Source organism: Diachasma alloeum, unplaced genomic scaffold, assembly GCF_001412515.2.
Source record: "Diachasma alloeum isolate Michigan unplaced genomic scaffold, Dall2.0 Dall_scaffold_00797, whole genome shotgun sequence".
Lineage (NCBI taxonomy): Eukaryota > Metazoa > Arthropoda > Insecta > Hymenoptera > Braconidae > Diachasma > Diachasma alloeum.
Window position 1 is genome coordinate 52,491 of NW_021680927.1, and position 20,269 is coordinate 72,759.

At 39.8% G+C, this 20,269-nt stretch overlaps 1 protein-coding gene across 1 annotated transcript; it reads left to right on the forward strand.

Moving 5' to 3' along the window:
- Positions 1 to 2,975: 2,975 nt before the first annotated feature.
- Positions 2,976 to 11,822, forward strand: LOC107044757 (solute carrier family 12 member 8-like; the record flags this gene model as incomplete). Its single annotated transcript, XM_015266785.1, has 5 exons — positions 2,976 to 3,128; positions 4,544 to 4,778; positions 5,060 to 5,261; positions 5,358 to 5,592; positions 11,409 to 11,822. Coding segments are annotated over 5 exons (1,239 nt in total), but the record flags the coding sequence as incomplete, so codon positions are not given.
- Between the last annotated feature and the right edge of the window lie 8,447 nt (positions 11,823 to 20,269).

Sequence of the window (20,269 nt, forward strand, 5' to 3'; positions counted from 1 at the left end):
GACCCCACAAAACTTTTTCTTGGCGCAGTTTTTTTGCAAAAACATTTGTTTTTGTTTTTTCGGGAGATTTCAGTCATTTTTCCAAAACGAGCACACGATCATTTTCGTATGAATCGAATTGATTTTTTGCCGCGGAACAGAAACTATTTTCAATCACTTCTGCTCTATGAAAAAAAGGTATTTCTTTCCTACATTTATTTATAATTCATGCTCCGATTCGACTTGAGAATTTTATGAGAAAATCGAACGTGCAAATTACCAGCGTAAAATAACCTCAGAAATAAACTCGCCCACATGTTATTCACGGACTGAGTTGAAAATCTAAATTAATCGAGGATAGGGGAAAAATTTCTATGCAATATACAGCGCTATATGACCTTGTTCATCAATTTTTCATTAATTTTTACAATAAGTCGATGATGAGTCTAAAAAATGCAAATCAGTAGAATTCAAGAAGGAGAGAGAAAGAGTAATGCGCTATTCAAATCTCCCTCCTCTGCGCGTGAGGTTGGAGCGCACTGCTACCAACTTCGAAAAGGAAATCTCACACTGCTCAGAGATAATGTGAAATGCGAGAATGTGGATATGATCCCGTTGCTATGCGCGTAATTTCCTTAATATTAAGTCGAAAAAGAAAATAGTGAAATCAATGGAAAGCTCGTGACCGATTTATGTGATGTAACTAAGGCTTTTTTTTCGTAGGGTATCACGTTTTCATTTTATTCAATAAATGTGTTTCGGGGGTAGTGGAGGGGGTAGTTGCTTCGTGTATAGATACGCGGTGCATTCGGCCTGATGTTTTGCTCAGTCGGTCAAAACTTTTCTTCGCCGATACGCTATCGCATATCTAGATTATAGGAACAGCAGAAATCAATTGTTCAAATTGATACGAAAGAGTTGAAAAGAAATAGAAATCTATTCAAGTATTTGTATCAGTTATTAATTGTTGACAGAGTGTTCCCAGGTAACACATTGACATTGCCAATCTTTTCAGAAATAAATTAAGAAAAGTCGGAAAATCTTTCCGGGGATAAATAATTAAAGGAAATGAGTCTTGCTGAGGATAAATAAATAAAAGACATAAATTTCCCGGGGATAAATAAATAAAAGAAATAATCTTTGGAGGAAAAATGAATAGAAATAAATAAATCTTCCCGAGGATCAATCAATGAAAGAAATGCATCTTCTCGAGGATAAATAAAATAGATCTTCCCGAGGATTAACAATTGAAGGAAATCAATCTCCTGAGATTAGTTGTGGCCATCAAATAACATCAAGATAATTGTAATGATGCAAATACCTGCATAGCATAATTATTTCTCGAGAGAAGCACGTCGGAATATGAAGAACATTCAGCCTGACGTGAATGGACCCTCCAATCTGATAGATCATATTGTTTAATTTACCTTTGATCAAAAAAAGGATGAAGTTACTGAGTAAATTGAAAAAAAATCCTAATCGGCTGTATCCTTGATACAGCCGTCAGATTTAACGCGGATACGTCTATGGACCGAAATCCTCATTGGCATTATCCTTTTTAACGTAATTCGTCACAAGAATTTAATGTTATATTCAATTTCATACGTCTCAATAATTTCATAAAGAATTTCAAAACTGAAAACTTCGTGATTCATAATTAGAACCTGCTTAATTGACGAATTCCATGGAAATACTCAAGCATACTAATCACTTTATACTATGAGAAATTGCTCTAAAAAGACTTATTTGAATGAGAAAGCTTTCTATTCATTCGCTTCTTATCTGAGAAATGGCACTGTCTTCGGCCTTGGATCATTTTAACCCCACCATCGATTCATTGGCCAATCAGATTTTTAACTTCCCACCATTGACTCTTTAGCCAACGGTGAGTTTTTGCGCAGTAACCTTCTATAAATTTAGTGCACCCAATCCGCCTGGGCCATTTCTTCTCGAGCAGGAGAAGAAAAGGTAGCGGAGTAGCAGAGTAGCAGAGTAGCAGAACCAGAATTCGAAAACAAGAAAGGAGTGGAGGAAGGAGGAGGAAGGGAACACTCTACGAGAAGAATCTTTAGCTTTAAACCATCGATAGTCGTTTATTTAAAAACTCAATTTTGCTCAATTTAACTCTCGTCTTCAGGAAAATCTCAGTTGTCGCTGTAACCAAGAAACTCAATTCCGCTAACTAATAAGGAAAACTCAATTTACGCTTTTAAGCATCCCCGATAGATGGCGCGGCTGCATAAGCATTTTTTCGCCGAGTGACCCCCCAAAACGACACCATAAACGTATCCACGTCAAAAAATGTGGAAATGTTGGTTTCGGATGAGGGAAAAAAAATCAACTTATCTGTTGGAATTTTCATGACTTCGATGTATATTCTCAGATTGCATTCCTGGATGTCCAGGTGAACCTCTGAAAGCATCCATGATTACTTCCGGTATAATCCCACACTGATATTTCGCACGTGAGCAAATGAAAATCGCCACCCTTCCGACACCAATGTTAAGAATGGGTACATTTAATACATAAATAACTGTTCATTCAAGATTTTGGGGCAAAAAAGAGATACAAAAAGGATAAATAAATAAAAGAAATGATCTTCGGAGGAAAAATGAATAAATCTTCCCAAGGATTAATGAATGAAAAAAACATCTTCTCGAGGAGAAATAAAATAGATCTTCTCGAGGAACGTGTTCGCGGACTAGAAACGAAGGTGAAAGAATATCGAAAAAGAAAAAGACGATCGTACATGAAGTTGGTTGAGAGGAAGGAAAAGTGCAAATACGCAACAGTATTATTTAAGCAGTGTGACTTTATAATCTGAATCACATGAGTCAGATAATACTTTTATCGCCGTGCGATACACATTATTTTATGTCATTGGCCCTGAAAACCGTCATCTAACCGAGTGACCCGAGGTTACAATCGCGGTTTATCGGGCCCAGTATCATAAAATTAATTTCATTTGGAACTGATGAAATTTTTGTTATATTTTGTTTTCAGTATGCGTAGCTTTAGTGACGGTTTTATCAGCAGTCGGAATCTGCGAAAGATGCAGAGTGGAAAGTGGTGGAGTATATTTCCTACTTTCCCATGTTTTGGGGTCGAGATTTGGAGGATCTATTGGTCTACTTTATTGTTTTGGTCAGGTAAAAAATTTATGTTCTGATATGACTAAATAATATTATGGTAAATTCAAACATTCGGAAACCCCTCCTACCCTGAAATAATCGATTGGTTCATAAATTCTGCATTCACTCAATTTTTGTCGAGAAAAAATGAACTTGAAAAAAATGAAAACTATTTTTTCACTACACAAATGAATTTGAAAATTTTCTATTGACTATTTTTCCCAATCGAATTTCGTCCAATCAGAGCGCAGTATTTGAGGCTACCCGACAGTTTTATTTCGGATATTTTCTCCTAGCTTCATTTTTTTGGTTCATTTCAGATCAAATCTTGTATTTGACAGTCTACAGAGATCGAATTGTTCTATTAACATAATTTGTTCAAATCTTTCCTAATTCACTTCCTGATATTGTTCACTGTATTCTGATCGGCCAAAATCCGATGGGGAAAATAATTCGACGAATACCCCTCAAGTTTCAAAATTAATCGGGTATTTCCCTTAAGCTCCCCTGCAAACAAACGATCGTGCCAAGTTTTACAGAAAAATTCCTCGAGCAAGCGCTCGGCATTTTTTAACCTGCAAAACTTGACACCCTCATTTATCTGCAACGTAACTATCGGGAAATACCCAATAATTTTGTTATTGGGTATTACTACTGATTATTTACTTCAATCTGATCTCGACCAATCAAAGTGCCGTATTTGGTCACATCACACATTTTATTCTGAAAATTTCTTTAGTGGCAGGAAAATTGTCAGACCGATAATATCCATATAGAACGTCAATTGTTTTCCACTGATTAGACAGATATTATTCATATTTTGGTAGAATGTATTATGTAACCCCGAACACTGCAATCTGATGGGCCGAAATCAAAAGGGAAGAAATAATCCTCCGAATACTCCTCGACCTTTAAAATTCATCGACTCTTTCCCTGAAGCTTTCTTGCATAGCAACGATTTGGGATTTACAATAAAAATACGTTTTACAATAAAAATCTACAACACTAATTCCTTTCGTTTCTATGCTGTAAAACTATCCGGAAATATCCTATAATTTTGAAGGTCTTGGTGTATTATAGCTGACAGTTCCATAGTGAGTTTTATTTTATTACATATATTTGAAAATTCATTGGAAAAAACGAAAAGCAACATTTTATGTTGCCTCAGTAGTTTCTGAGTAAATCGAGAGAATGCATTTGTACGCAAAGGTTATTTTATATTTTGATGTTTGAAGAACTGCCCGAGGAAAATGAGTCACGTTCTTTATTTGAAGGGTAATTCACTTTAAGGCCCTAAGCACCTGCTCTTAATTGTTCAACTTTTCGGGTGGTCCCTAGAGCTTCCTGACGTTCGATGTGAAGTTCAATTTTAGGTTTTTATCGGCTTTTTCTCGATGATACTTGACTTATTAATTCACTTCATTTTATTACAGGCAGTTGGTTGTGCATTAAATGTACTTGGTTTCGGTGAGTCAATGGCAGGATTAGTGAATTTGGAGGCGGATCCATGGGTGCAGAGGGGCTTTGCCTGTGCTGCTGTTATATTTTTATCAGTCATAAATGTCGCCGGTGTCAAATGGGTCATTAAACTTCAGTTTATACTCCTGCTTATTCTACTGTTGGCTGGCGTTGATTTCGTCGTTGGCAGTTTTACACACGTCGAGCCTGGTAAACATTTTATTATCACTGATCAACGAAATGTTATCAATTCATTCATAAATTCCGTATTAAATATCATTGAAACCATTGAAAAGCTATGGGTTATTATGCAATCGTACCTTTCTAAAGTACAAGACCTTTTCTCCAGAGAAAAATGAATTTATGGGGGTCTGAATAATTTGTCCGATAAACAAACAAATTATTCAGACAAATCTCAATTGGATAAGATTTTCAAGTTATTTTCATTTAAATTTTGTGTTTTCAAAATTGGAACGATTGCAACATTCCAGATGCCGGATTTGAAGGTTGGCTATCCGGAAACTTGCGGAACAACACATTTTCTGCATACGAGAAGGGCTGCAGTTGGTTCACAGTATTTGGTGTATTTTTTCCCACTGTGACTGGAGTTTTAGCTGGAATAAATATGAGTGGTGATCTCCGGCATCCCTCGAAAGATATTCCCAATGGCACACTGGCGGCTCTCGGGGCGGGGTAAATTTTTATATAAGACTCAAACGCATTTATTAAAACACGGGATTTTTATTCAACTTTTGTATTCAATTTTTGAATGAATTTTACATTTTTTAGGACAATTCTTTATCTGCTGTTTTCACTCTTCTTGGCAGCGACTTGCACGAGATCGATGTTGTTAAATGATTTCATGATTGCATCGACTGTATCAGAATTTAAAGTACTTTTACTCGCTGGATTGTATGTTTCTTCATTCAGCAGCTGTTTGGGGGCGATGTATGGGACTCCTAGGGTTCTTCAATCTATTGCTGGACAAAATGTTATTCCTGGGATGAGTTGTCTATCACGTGGGGTGAGTTGATATTACGAATTCTCTTTTACTGCCGAATGGAACCTTTACAATCGTTGAATCATATTTTCTCACTTTGTTTGAAAATGATGTAGAATGGTCTGAAATGTGAAAATACAAAGTTTGGCGACAATTTCCGCCTATGCAAATGTGCGTGGTTGTCTCGAAAGTTAATACTTCATACATTAAATAATTAGTTATTCAACGAGATTTTCTCATTACGGGTAAACAGTTTTACTCACAGAAACACTCATAAGTCAAGTATTGCTAGAGTGAAAGAAAGTATAGAAAGGGACATCTAATGCCAGCTGAAGAAGCTGAGCACGAGATGAGAGTGCCATCGAACGGTGGCTAAGGAAGCCGCGCGTGAGGTGAATAGACCAATGAAATAGTACCAAGAGGCGTGGTTTGGGTGAAATCATCCTTCCGGACATTATTGTCAGGCTGTCGATACCCTGTCGCCATATTTGGAAATCCGTCCAGTTGTGTTTGGGGAAAAAGGACCGACGTACAGGCGTTCCTGGTACAGGCTGATTGGTGGTGGCAGGGCAACGGATGACGCACCGCCGCTGAGATATTCAGACTAGGGGGAGAAGGCCCTAGGACATTTCGAGACAGTTGGTGACAGACGTTGGTGTCGAGCGAATGAATTTCCGATCACTGGGCACCGTCGGGAGTGGCATTAATCGGTAATGGATTACGGGGGAACGTTGTCTGGACAAGATCTGAGGCAGGGAGAGAGTGGGACGCATTAGAATCCCACGAATAGAATGAATGAATTACTTTGGCCGCGTGAAATACATTTATTTCACGTTTCCAGGGATCCATATGCTGAGGCGGAAGAAGTGGTGTTGGCGTGAATCCGTGGGCCGGGAGTTCGGCCGACTCCTGGAGGCCCGATCGCACGTGCCTGGATGACAAGTAGTCCAGGTGTTGACCCGCGATGATATTGCTTCTACCGAGCGCTGAAGATGAGTTGGGGTGGGCACAGGTGGATGAGAAAAAGTCTCTGGATGCCTGTGTCGCATGTGCCTCTTAATGTTTGGCGCCCTGCGGGGTGAGAAGGATTCAGAGGTAATCGTTGACTTCTCCTGAGTTGAGCCACTCTGGAAGAAGAAGAAATACGTCAGAGGAGTGGAAACATCCTCGGCGAAGAAAACATGGAGAGATATCTCCTGAAAGATACGCCTCATCTTCATTACTCAATCGAAATCGAGTGATAAGAACAGAGTGAAGTACTCCTAGTATGGTGGACCTCGCCCACTTTACCGTATCACGCTGATGCTGGCTCGGGATAATATTCGGACTAATATCCCGCCACGAAAAGTCCTCGGAGTAAACGAGTTTGCCTCCGAGGTCGGTTTTCCGTTCGACTGTCCGTGAAAGTTCAGCTGGGGCCCAACATATTGAGCGATGGAGAAGATTCCAAACTAGTTTGGGATGTCTGCTGGTGAAGCACCAGCAAAGATCCCTTACAGTTGGCAACAATCTGAATTTTTTGCAGATAGCCGGTACGAATTTGGACAGAGTTTGAGCAAAAATTTCGATTAATTTAGGGTTCGTGAGTAATCATTACTTTCAGCTCTCATTACAATTACACCGTTAATTTTCTAATTGAGATTCTTTAGTTTTCGCTTACTTCATTAATCTGTAATTAAACTTGGAAACTGAGTGATAACCGAGTAATCGTCAATTGCAATGGAAAGAATTACCATTGATTATGTAACTAATAATCAGAACCACAAAGAGTTTCATTACTTCATCGAATATCAATATGAATAGCATTCTATTCACTCCTTCGAATAATCATTAATGACGCTAAGTGATTAATAGATCACTAGAAAATGCGAAATCGCAAATGAGAATTATTCAATTTTTTTATTATTCATCAATTTCAATGAGGAATTCATCGATTATTCTGACTACCTTCGATTGAATTAATACCAATCGATTATTCAATCATTTTTGGAATAAATGACTGATTATGGCTGGAAGATATAGTTATTCATGTACAAAATTGATCTTCAATCGCGTTTGAAAAATGTCGATTACTCAATCAATGCTCAACTTCAAGTCTTAATTATTCAATTACTCGCCCAATGATTATTTAAAATGGGTAATTTTTTAAGTATCCAATCATTTTGTAATTAGATGCGACAATTCATTGCTACGTAAATCTCTAATTTAGATACATCCCCCCCCCCCAATTTTTCAGTAAAAATTCGCTATTCTCCTCAGTTTTGGAGATATCCTTGAAAAACTCACCAACGAACTAAGTCGTCTACGGGAAAGGGGGGCTGTACATCGAGAATTCAGTATACTCCCCCCCACCCTTCGTGTAGTCTACGTAGCTTGTTGGTGAGTTTTTCAAAAATATCTCCGAAACTAATGGATATAGCGAATTGTTTACTGAAAAAAGGGGGTGTTTGAAATCCTGTTCGATTTCGGGAAGAATTCCGGACCTTTCCGATTTATTGCCTAAGGTATTCGGAAACCCTTCCCGAGTACCGATTTCACCTGAGAGGTGTCAATTCGCCTCCCGAATTTCAGTCAGTTATTCGTCACTAGTCGAACATATCAAGTGTGGGAAAATCATCTGTGTAAATTATCATCGTAAAATCACCGGGAAATTTAGCTTGTCAATCGTCGAGTCATTCATCTTTTGGAAACTTTATCCGAATATTTAATAGTCAAGTCATCGAATATCATCTTTATTTTTGTTTGTTTATTGGACCATTATCTCTGTCACTTCACCGAAATTCAATGCGTGTAAAATAGACGTTCAACAGGACAGTTATCGTGAATTGAGAAATTCATCGGTTAATTGGTTTCTGATATCAACGTGCACACTATTGTAGTAAATAAATTGACTTGGCTCGGGCCTAATTCCGGAGTTCTTATTCCTAAAACCTGCCCTTCAACCTGCACTTAATTCCCCTCCACGACCATCCTGAAATTCACTGAAACTCACCACAATTTTAACAGTGGGGTTCTCATTTTTTTTCAATTTTTCCAAGTTGAAAATTTTTGAAATTTTTAAAATTTTTGAGATTTTTGAAAATTTCCAACTTGGATAAATTGAAAAAAAAAAGAGTTTCCCCCCGCACTTTTTCAGGAAAAATTCGCTATCTCCCTTAGTTTTTAGATATTTTTGAAAAACTCGCCGACTCAATTTTGGTTGTGAATTCTCAATGCACACCCCCCCCTCCTCCCTTTAGTTTTTTCGAAAACTTAGAAGAGAGTTTCTAGATTTTCGAAACCTGAAGGTTAGAAACCACGGTTTCTTAAATTTAGAAACTTTTCTAAAGCTAATACACTTTTTCTTCTCTGTGCACACATATGCATATACACGTGCGAACATCCTTCTAAAAGCTGCATAGAAAGCTTTCAGAAGTCACGAAAGGTGAAGATACCATTAAATTTTAGGTTTCGATGTTTAGGGATTCAGTAACTTGGAAATCAATATTTGCGATTTATCGTTAGCTGTCCATGAGGTAATTGATAGGTTTCATTGATGATTACTTGAAAAATTGAATAATTCACCATTTGGATTAATAGTTTAACAAACAATTGATAATTGCAGAATAATATTACTGATTAACGACTAAATTGGATAATTCCGAATTTCAGTTGATGGTTGAATCAGTAATAGAAAATTTTCTCATAATCATTACTCATTTCTCAATTAAATATGTATTATAAAAACTTAATTACCGATTATCGAAGGAATTGAAAAATTCATACTTCATTTGAACTGTCAAGCAAGTAATGTGAAATGTCTGAATCTGATCAGATAGCCATCGAAAGAATAATGGTCAATTTCATATTTTCATTGACAATTATTCAAATAGTCTCAAAATTTGAATGACAATTACCTACTAACAACAGAATGGATATTTATAGCGATTCAGTTATTGATTACTTATGTAATCTGTAATAAGTTTGTTGAGTTATTCATTTTCCAATCATTAGAAAAATTTCACATTCAAATTCTTGAGTAGATGAGTAATAGGGTATCGGTAATTTCCAATTACAATTTTCCCGAACCCTGGATCGATTCATTAGTTTTTGAGGAAAAGCGATTTGTTTTTAAATTTTGTTTGGTAACTATCTCGATAAATATTTAAGCGATTTCAATAATTTTTTTCTCCAAATATTCATCTTACCATTTTCTATCTCTATCAAATGAAAATATATACGATAATCGAGATACGCGATTGCGTATCGGCCAAGGAAAGTTTTGACCGACTGAGCAAAACATCAGGCCGAACGCACCGCGTATCTATACACGAAGCAACTACCTCCTCCACTACCTCCGAAACACATTTATTGAATAAAATGAAAACGTGATACCCTACGAAAAAAATAGCCGTAGTTACATCACATAAATCGGCTACGAGCTTTCCATTGATATCACTATTTTCTTTTTCGACTTAATATTAAGGAAATTACGCGCATAGCAACGGGATCATATCCACATTCTCACATTTCACATTATCTCTGAGCAGTGTGAGATTTCGTTTTCGAAGTTGGTAACAGTGCGCTCCAACCTCACGCGCAGAGGAGGGAGATTTGAATAGCGCATTACTCTTTCTCTCCTTCTTGAATTCTACTGATTTGCATTTTTTAGACTCATCATCGACTTATTGTAAAAATTAATGAAAAATTGATGAACAAGGTCATATAGCGCTGTATATTGAAAGGAAATTTTTCCCCTATCCTCGATTAATTTAGATTTTTAACTCAGTCCGTGAATAACATGTGGGCGAGTTTATTTCTGAGGTTATTTTACGCGGATAATTTGCACGGTCGATTTTCTCATGAAATTCTCAAATCGAATCGGGGCATGAATTATAAATAAATATAGGAAAGAAATACCTTTTTTTCTTAGAGCAGAAGTGATTGAAAATAGTTTCTGTTGCGCGGAAAAAAATCAATTCGATTCATACGAAAATGATCGTGTGCTCGTTTTGGAAAAATGACTGAAATCTCCCAAAAAAACAAAAACAAATGTTTTTGCAAAAAAACAACGCCAAGAAAAAGTTTTGTGTAGAGTTTCGGGAATCCGTTACTCTCTCATTGTAGGCGGAGCTGGGAAAGAGATAAACAGAGAAAGAATCTACCTGTTTCACTCTCACATGCCGAGAGGAATTTTACTACGCTGTCCCGTCACGCAGACGGACACACAGATTTACCCAAACACATTTACGTTGTCGATGGTGGGGAAAGTCAACTTCTCCGATTGAAATGTTAGGGAATCGAAATGTTAGGGAGTAACCATTGTAAGTGACATTGTTGGAAGTGTGGTTATCAGGTATCCTCCTCGTTACGGACCCTGTCTCTCTCAATGTTAATGTAAATCCGGGGCATGAGCGGCGCTAGTAGTGATTCGCATTGCAGCAATAGTCCACGTGTTCAGCCGATATCATACCTCAAACAGTTGACTCTCATCTATACGTCGTCTCCAGCCCCCCCTCTATCCCCATCACCTGTCACTGTCATGTCTGTATCTGGTCGCATACTGAGTGACATACTAAAGATAGCCCCATTCCGTCTATTCATGACAGCCATGCACTAACCGACTTGTCTGTGTCTTCTTCTGATGATTTATTTCTCGATGCAGAAATAACACTCCAAGCCACCCCTTCTCCCACTGCTTCACTCCTATCATCACTGCTAATTAGTAAACTTTTTTACCTGATAAGCGTGGTAGGAAAATGTTGTTTCCCCTGCCTACTGCAAATCAAGATAAGCATAACAAAAAAAACTACAATAAAAAAACCATCAAAAGGCGGGTGTCATTCAATTCCTCATTACAGGTCCCAGACAAGAAGCGAATACTCGAAGCTAGGAACTCGCTCACGAAATTTGAATTCAAAATATTCAAACGGGTTCTAGGAGCACCAGTCATGGGTGTCGATGAGGATAACAAAAGTTCCATTCTGGATGCCCTGAAGGAAATCAGGGACAAACTTCACGCTAAGCCTGACAAAAGGACATGTCCTCTAATTACCACTAAGGACACGATAAAGCAGATTATTCACAAAGTTACGGAGGAGGCGAAAGGTGAAATTATCCGTCTCTCCAGTGAGCTCGATGGTAAACTGGCTGAGTACAGATCCAGTGATAGAGAGAAGTGGACCTTCCTGGAGGATGTACTGAAGCATATCGAGAAATCACAAGCCAACAGCTTGACTAATTCTGAGGATATAAAGAGTTTAATCCACGAATAAGTATCTATTTCCAATGGTGCTGACCAGACCGAATTCATCAAAACTCTTGAAGACTGTAACGAGATTTTCGCGTTACGGGTTGGAATTCTCTCAAATAGAGATTTGCACTCTTAAATTTATTATAAGAGGGACAGGAAGAGACATCTAGAGGTGGCTGAAAGAGCCCCGACTAGATGAGACGAGTCACACACCGATGAAAGGCTGAAGGCATAGCGGTTTTGATTGGAACCGCGACCCCTGGAAGTCTGGAGAATGTTACTAGACTTTCGCTAGTTTGAAATTCGCCCAGCTTGTGTTAGGGGAAATAGGTCGACGTACAGCCTGTCCAACTGGGTGATTCTAAAGGCTATGTCGGGGTAGACTAGGGACCAACGGCCAGATTGAGAGGAGTGGTGCTCCCGTGATCCCGTCGGGTTAATTGGTGGGGATAGGGTAACGGAATGACCTATCGTCGAGAAGATATTCAGACTCGGAAGAGAAGGCCCTAGTCAGATTCCAAGTGAGTCGAACGCGGACGCTCAAACGGAGAGGTCGAAAGTATCTCTCCGGAGTAATTTGTGGTGTTGAGTTAAAATATGGCCAGGAACAGAGGGCTTAGCCGAGCATCGCCAGGTGCATAACTGATGGTAGTAACCCGGGTAGAAATTCAACCGGGGATTCAGCCGCAACTCGGGTGAGCGTGAGCTCAGTCTCGGCTTGCCGCTTGATCCGAGTTCACGCCGCGACACGCCGCTCCATACCGGCTCACAGTCGAACGCTCATCAGACGGCATAATCCGGCACTTGAGTTTGAGCTGTGGCTCAACGCTTAGAACTCAGCTCCGATTGAGTCGTTTCGTTTCGAGTGGAGGGTGGAATAGAATGATATTTATGCATTTTCAGAATATCGATTTANACTGATTTTTCCCTCTGTCATCGAATATAAAACCTGGCACTTTCTCTAAGAATTCCTATTGAATTTCTATTGGAGCTCTATGAGAATTGTATTCAAGTTTTATTGTAATTCTATTGAAAAATTCTATTTTTTTGCGTCAATTCCATTGAAAATTATGCAACTTTCCCCTGCATTTTTAATAGATATTTGTTTGTAGAAAAAAATCCATTTATTTGTCTAGATAATTTATTCTGTTAGGATTTCTTCCACAGAAACTATTGGGCATGAATTTTCCAAGTTTTGTTCCTGCATTTGATTAAAAGAAAAGAAGAAAAACCGAGCGGAAAAAACTTAGAAATCTTACGTCTAAGAAAATCTATAGGAACATAAAAACCTATTTACTTTCTTGCACCAAATTTTACCTTAACAAAAAGACTCTATGAAGACTCTATGACTCTACGGCGCAAGAAACGAATAGAATTCTAATAGAACTTCCAGAGAATTCTCATAGAATTCCAATAGAAATTTAATAGAAAGCGCTAGGTTTTTCTGTTGAAGTTTTTCATGCGTGTTATTTTGGCATACCTGTATTCAGCCTAATAAATCGTAGAATATTATTAGAACTCGTAGGCCTATCGAAAAATGAAGAATATCCTCTCCTGTAGCGTTGATAATTAATAATAAAGGTTCGTTAACGTTTTTCAAGTGATTATTTTTCTTGATTTTGTTTGTTGTATTCGCGAGAAAAAAGAAAGTTTTGACTACGTTTCAGTGAATTGTTCTACCTTGTATTTTCAGATTAATCCCATTCGATTAGTTAATATCACGTTATTTCTGATGAGCTTGTGATTGTTCATCTGAAAAAGCATGCCATCTTCACATTTATTCGATTGTTTTTTCGCTCAAATCACGATGCCATCGGACCTGTCAAATCATTATTGAGGTTAAGTATACTGGGATTGAGTAATTGGAGATGAACCTGAGGTTGAGCAGTGGCCATGCAACTAAAGCCCGGCGAAGCGTTTCGCATAATAGTCTAACGCTGGGCTGTGAGCGCGTGACGCGACTCAACCTCGGGTACATGTGACGCGCGTGGAGTTTATCCCAAGCTGGGGCGGAGTGGCGTATTTCTAGCTGGGATACGGGTTCCGAGCCGAGCTCGAGCGGCGTGATTTCTACCCGGGAAACATAGCGAATACTCCTGCATTTCCCACAATTGGGAAAAAGGAGTTATTTCGGCAGTCGAAGTGATGACTTTCTTGTTTCCAGCGTTATCCAGTCTCAGCAGAACGATTCGAAAGCGGATTCCACGACTTTTCTTCCCCGACAAAATTTCCTCGACAAAATTTTCCCCCCGAAATTTCTTCGTGCCATTTTTTCCTCGGCTTTTTTTCTCCCGACATTTGTGCCTGAAAAATGCATGATAACATGAATTATCCCCCTCTCATTTCCGGCCAATTCATGCAATTTATTTATTTACGGAGAACGAAAAATTGTTCAATATTCAATTTCTCTAATAAAAATATTCATTGTGGGGGAAAGAAACATCAACAAACAAAACAAATTTCTCCGACAGCTGCTGATAATAGCGTTGAGACGGAATCATCTATTTTCTCTTGGTTGTTGACTATTGTAATGAGTGGGGATAATCCTCACGTATCACACCTAGGTAACGATCAAATTCTTCCAATTTCAACAGTTTCGATGAGTTTCTCACGAGAACAGTGTTCACAATGCCACTCTCGTTCATTATATCCCAGAAACGGAAAAAAATGTTACATTTGAACCGTCATGTCCACTACTTACACTCGCATGTTAAAAATTATTCATGGAAGTGTACCCTCATCATCCAATCAAAATGCCCAGGAAGAGTTTTAACAACATCCGATTCTCCGGATGGTAAGTTTTTTCATTCTCTTCGATCATAAACGTTCATAACATTTTCAATGCATAAACAAACTTGGTCTTTTAGGTGAGGTTTTGAAATCCATTGATCACAATCATTTGCCGAGCAAATCTCACGTTGAAGTACATGAAATTGTCAACACAATAAAATCAAGAGCGAGGAAGAGTTCTGAGGCCACCGCCAATATTATTGCCCAGTCTGTAAAGAAGGCGCCCAAATTAACTGCTTGTAGACTTCCCAATAAAACTGCAGTAAGTCGTACTGTCCAATGCATACGAGTCAAGAACAACCCCGTTCCACCAAACCCCACATCAAGTGCATTCGACATCCCTCAACAGTTTACCGTAACAAGCAAAGGTTCACCATTTCTCAGGAAAGATATCGGGTCAAAAAACGGCTGTTGATATTCACAACTGATAGAAAATTTGCAAATTCTCCGGGAATGCAAGGAATGAAGTGTTGATGGTACGTTCAAAGTTGTTCCATCCTATTTCTGTCAATTGGATATCATTCATGCAGTCGTCAGATCAAAAGTTATGCCTCTTGTTTACGCTCTGCTCCCAAATGAACGTAAAACCACGTATGCTCGTATCCTGCGTGCATTGAAAGAATTGAAAGATGGTTTAAAACCTGATCGATTGATGACTGATTTTAAAATTGGCTTCATCAATGCATTTCAAGATGAATTCTCTCATACAATTATTCGAGAATGTGAATTTCATTTTTGGCAATGTATTATTGAGAACATCAATAAACACGGTTTGAAGTCACGCTATAATGAAGATGTAAACTATGAGTTGCATATGAAATTTCTTGCAAGTCTCATATTTGTGCCTGAAGATCACGTTATTCAAACATTTGACACCGCCATAAAGCTTGATTTTTACATCAATTGTGACGATGATACTCAGAAGATGCTGGATTATTTTGAAGAAACCTGGATTGGGCTTCCCAATCGTCGTGGGAGACGAGATCCCAAGTTCCCAATATCAATGTGGAATCACTACCAGCCGGTGATGGACGATGTCGCACGAACTAAGAATGCGATTGGAGGGTGGCACCATGGGTTCAACAGTAAAGCTCGAGCTTGTCACTTGAATATTTGGAAGTTAATTCAATTGATGCAAACTGAACAAGGTCTCACAAAGATGGAGGTGATCCAATTGGGAGCTGGACGTGAGGCTCCACCCAGGAAAAAGAATTATTGAGATTTTGATGCTCGATTGAAACGAGTTGTCTCAGAATTCAACGAAAGAGATTATGTTGCATATCTTACCCGTTTAAGCCATCTTGTTTCTCTGTAATTCCGAAACATTATGAAGATTTGTTACACCCACACATTGTTACACCCTCACACATTACAATAAAAGAAATGTGAATACTGAATTTTTTTTTTTTTCATTGTCAATAACATTAATTGCAAAATTGGAAAGAAATAGAAGGGGGAATCTTTTGTGTTATCATGCGTTTTTGAGGAAAAAATGTCGGGGGAAAAAAGGGCCGAGGAAAAAATGACACAAGAAAATTTTGGGGAGAAATTTTGTCGGGGAAATTTTGTTGAGGAAATTTTGTCGGGGAACAAAAGACGGGCCACCCGAAAGCGTATGGGCCCATGGGCCTGAAGTAGGGTAATCCTCCTGTCGGCCTGACCATACGCCGACAATCTAGTACTACCCGGAGGCGGTGACTCGCGATGACCGAAGCGGTAACTGGTGGTCGAGAGTGTGGTCGTAAGGTGGGCAACGTAGTTCCACTTTGGTCGGATCAGCCTCTCGACGTCCGAGGCTCTGAGGAGTTCCGGCTGATTCGCAAATAACTCTGAAACTCTCCCGAGTAGAAATACTCGGAAGAAGAAAGCATACTGGAGGAGTCGAAAGATCCTCCAGAACGGATGTGAATAAAATTCAGTAGGATAATTAGGCCGCAAGGCATAATACATGGCCTCAAATCGTGAAGTTGTGATGGAAACACTCCTGGTGGATCTCACCCACTCCACCGTCTCACGCTGATGTTAGCTGGGCAATTCATTGTCCAGCCACAGAAGTCCTCTGAGTAGACAAGTTCGCCTCAGAGGCCGGTTTTCGTCGAACCTTCCATAAAGGTTTGATAGAGAAGGTTAAATCAGGTAGTCATGTCGCGCCCAACATACGAGCGATAGAGAAGGTTAAAAAGTAGTTGGGATTTTTCTTGGGTGAACAACCCGGGAAAATGTCCTTACAAAATGGCGCCCAACGGGGGCCACGCCAATGGAGTAAAAGGAAAACCCTGAAAGGAGTAAGTGAAAATTATTGTAGAGATAATACGAGGAAAATCGAGAAATTGATTTTCGTCGAAAGATAACGAATTTTATTTATTCCTCGAAAAGGGGAAAAATAGAATTCGACACGCACGAAAGTTCTGTCGTGGAGAGATTTTCTCGGAAACTCAGTGTATTGTCTCCTCATCACCCGGGGGAGATAACCTTGAGAGGACGAGTTTATTTTTCTCCGACGAAAATTCGAAAGTATCGATTTTTCGCTCGGGGAGGGATTTTTCTTGCTGCTCCGAGCATTGTTTTCCTCATCACCTGGGGTAGAATGGTCTCAGGCGCGAGGGATGTCCCTTTTCTGCCGAAAAATCGAAAGACACGAGTGAAAATGAATGAAAATTTTGAAAAATTGAATTTTCTGCTCGTCAGTATGAAAATGCTGAAAGACTGAATTACCGACTCACGCTAAACAAGGAAAAGACTATTCCGAGAGAGAATAGTATTACCGACTGCAGAGGTCCGAAGTATGAATTCCGCTCGCGAGGGCGCGCCACGCGACGGACAATCTGCACGAGGGAAGTATTTGAACACCTTTGATATTCAAATAGGCCCGCCAAAGCGTCAAAGGTGGGCTGTCAGGGGGGAGCACCGGTGGCGATCAATCTAATTGATACGCGTCGTAATGCCCCCTCTCCCACTCTGACACCTGTCAAGTCCAGTGGGATGACCACGAGTAGCTGCCTTTCCCGTTTGGACCGCGTAAGCATACAGACGCGAAAATTTCGGAAGTACTCCCTTGTGGAAAACCAAAGTGCACGTGTTGGAAAATACACGAAAAGAATGTCGGCTGAAGGACTTGGTGCTGAAGGTGGTGCAGACCGCCAAAGAAGCCCAACAGGGTAAGTTCCTTTGCTCAGAGTCGGGAAGTAACCTCCAGGAGATGGAATCCTTGGAGGATATGGTTGTGGAGGGACTGAAAGTGCAGCAAGGCACTGACGAAGTCCATACACTGAATTTAACGGTCCTTTCAATTGTAGATCGGTCGTTAACGGACGAGGAGTGGGCCGAAATGGCCCTCTTATACGGGATGGATGAGGATAAGGGTGAAATTCCCTCATCCGCCTTTGAGCCGGTGGAAGGAGTGTCACAGGTGGTGGAAATTTCTACCACATCTCGTTCCCCACCTGCAAGGAAATCTCGGGTGGAAAATCCCGAGGATAAGGAAGCCTTGGCGAGAAGTTTGGTGACGATGCTGATCGAGAACCCCGAGTTGATAGCATCTGTGCTCGCACAGTTGCCTCTATTCAATCCGGAGCCCTCCACGTCGGCTTTATCGCCGCCTCCTCAAAAGACGATGGAGGTTGAAGATGAAAAGTCCTACGCCTGGGTGACCAAGCACAGGCGAAAGACCCGAGTTACGACTTTCCAAAGGACGAGCACTCCCGCAGCCCCAGTGCTGGCCCCCACGACCAAGGAGAAGGGCTCCAAAGCCAAGGGGACCTTCTCATCAGGGAGAAGGACAGGAGAGCCTTGGAGCGAGCTGCAAAGCTCGCACTCCAGGGACAAGAGGCCGTGAAGGAGGGTGGAAGCCCCTCCGAGGCAGAAAAGAGGGCCGAAAAAGAGGTCCAGATAGATGACTCCACCTGAAAAGAATGTGGCAAAAAAAAACCATTTTATTCGTCACGTTGAAGGAATCACGTCGGGGTCACCACTTGTCGGAATCCATTTGAAACAGGACAGTTGAGAATTTTTCCAGGGAGAGGTGACAGCAAAACGTTTCAGATGATAGTTGTAGGGTATGGAGGGGCAAACTTAGTGCAGATGGAATTGATGTTCCCTTTGTTTATGTTTTTATGCTGCGAGCATGAAGTCGCTTTTTTCAAATGGCAACATCATTTTTGACCTCATCAAAGTTTTGCATCTCATTGAGAATTTAAGTATATCCTTTCTGCTCGATTTCCTATGAATTATTGCACGGAAATTGAACGTACCACTCCAAATCATCTGGAGGCGTGGTCAAATATGCCCGTGAGTTTCACCCTATAATTTTTTAGGTCCCGCTCAGTAATTGGTATGCTTTATATGAAAATATGTTTCCTACGAGACCTGACTATAACTTGTGAGGTATTTTTCCAACTATGTACCAACTACGTACGTTTTGAGTCAATGTGTTCTTTTTTGTAGGGTAATTGATAATTTTGTCAACTATGGTACCCTATAGGATCGTCGCCATGATCTTCCGGGTCCGTCTTATACAGTAACGATGGACGAAATAGTGGACAAGATGGAAAGACATTTCAAAAATCATCCAACTGATTCAATATGCAAGGCGGATGCGAATATAGAATTGAACTGAGAGACCCTACGTTTAATAATTAAACATTTCCTCAAACTTCATGCTTATAGAATCACTTCCCACCAATTGCTTACGCCAGCTGCTATAGGAAAACGACTTGAATTCAGTGAAGTTTTGACGCAAATGTTTGAAAATATTGAAATTGAAGCCAATCGAATTATTTTCACGGATGAAGCTCATTTCTACCTTAATGGCTACGTGAATAAACAAAATTATCGATTTTGGGGCAGTGAAAATCCACATTCATCAGTAGCAAAACGGCTCCACCATACTAAAGTTACAGTTTGGGCAGCTCTGTCGATCAAAAAGATACATGTGGAAATCTTGGAAGGGACCATTACAAGGGAGAGTTACCGAGAGATATTGGAAACCAAATTTTTCCCATTCGCTAAGAAAAAAGGATTGGTGAAAGATTTCTATTTTATGTAAGACGGTGCAACTCTTCATCGAACTAATGATGTGTTTCTGCATTGCACAAAGTATACGATGATCGCGTTATCGGGTTAGGGTACCCTCGCTTCGCCCGAGCAGGGATGGAATGGCCACCATACTCACAGGATTTGAACCCGTGTGATTTTTTCTTGTGGGGTTATCTGAAAGACTTCTGTTACGCGGACAATCCTCAGACAAAAGAGGCTCTGATAAGCGCTATCCAAAAGGGTGCTTCTAATATTCCTCAAGCTGAAATCGAAGAAGTCTTCCATAGTTTTCAGAAACGCCTTGATTATTGCGCAAATTCTGATGGAGGACACTTCGAGAGTATTTACCATTAGTCATATGCCCTCGAATGTGTTTGATCAATTTTTTCGCCGTGTGAATTTTTATTTAAAAAAAAAATGAAATGCAACTCTAATTGCAAATAAATGTGCAAAGTATATTAGGTCTACAAACATGATGGTGCTTCCTTTCCTAGATCAATCAACAAAACTATGATAGTTTAATTTTCACCTATTCCCATTTGTCACCCTGTATTAACCACTCGAACCAAAATGGTGTGGATGACGTAACTAACGCAAGGATCACCTGCACGCAACGTAACGTGAGAGCCACGGCAACAAAATGTA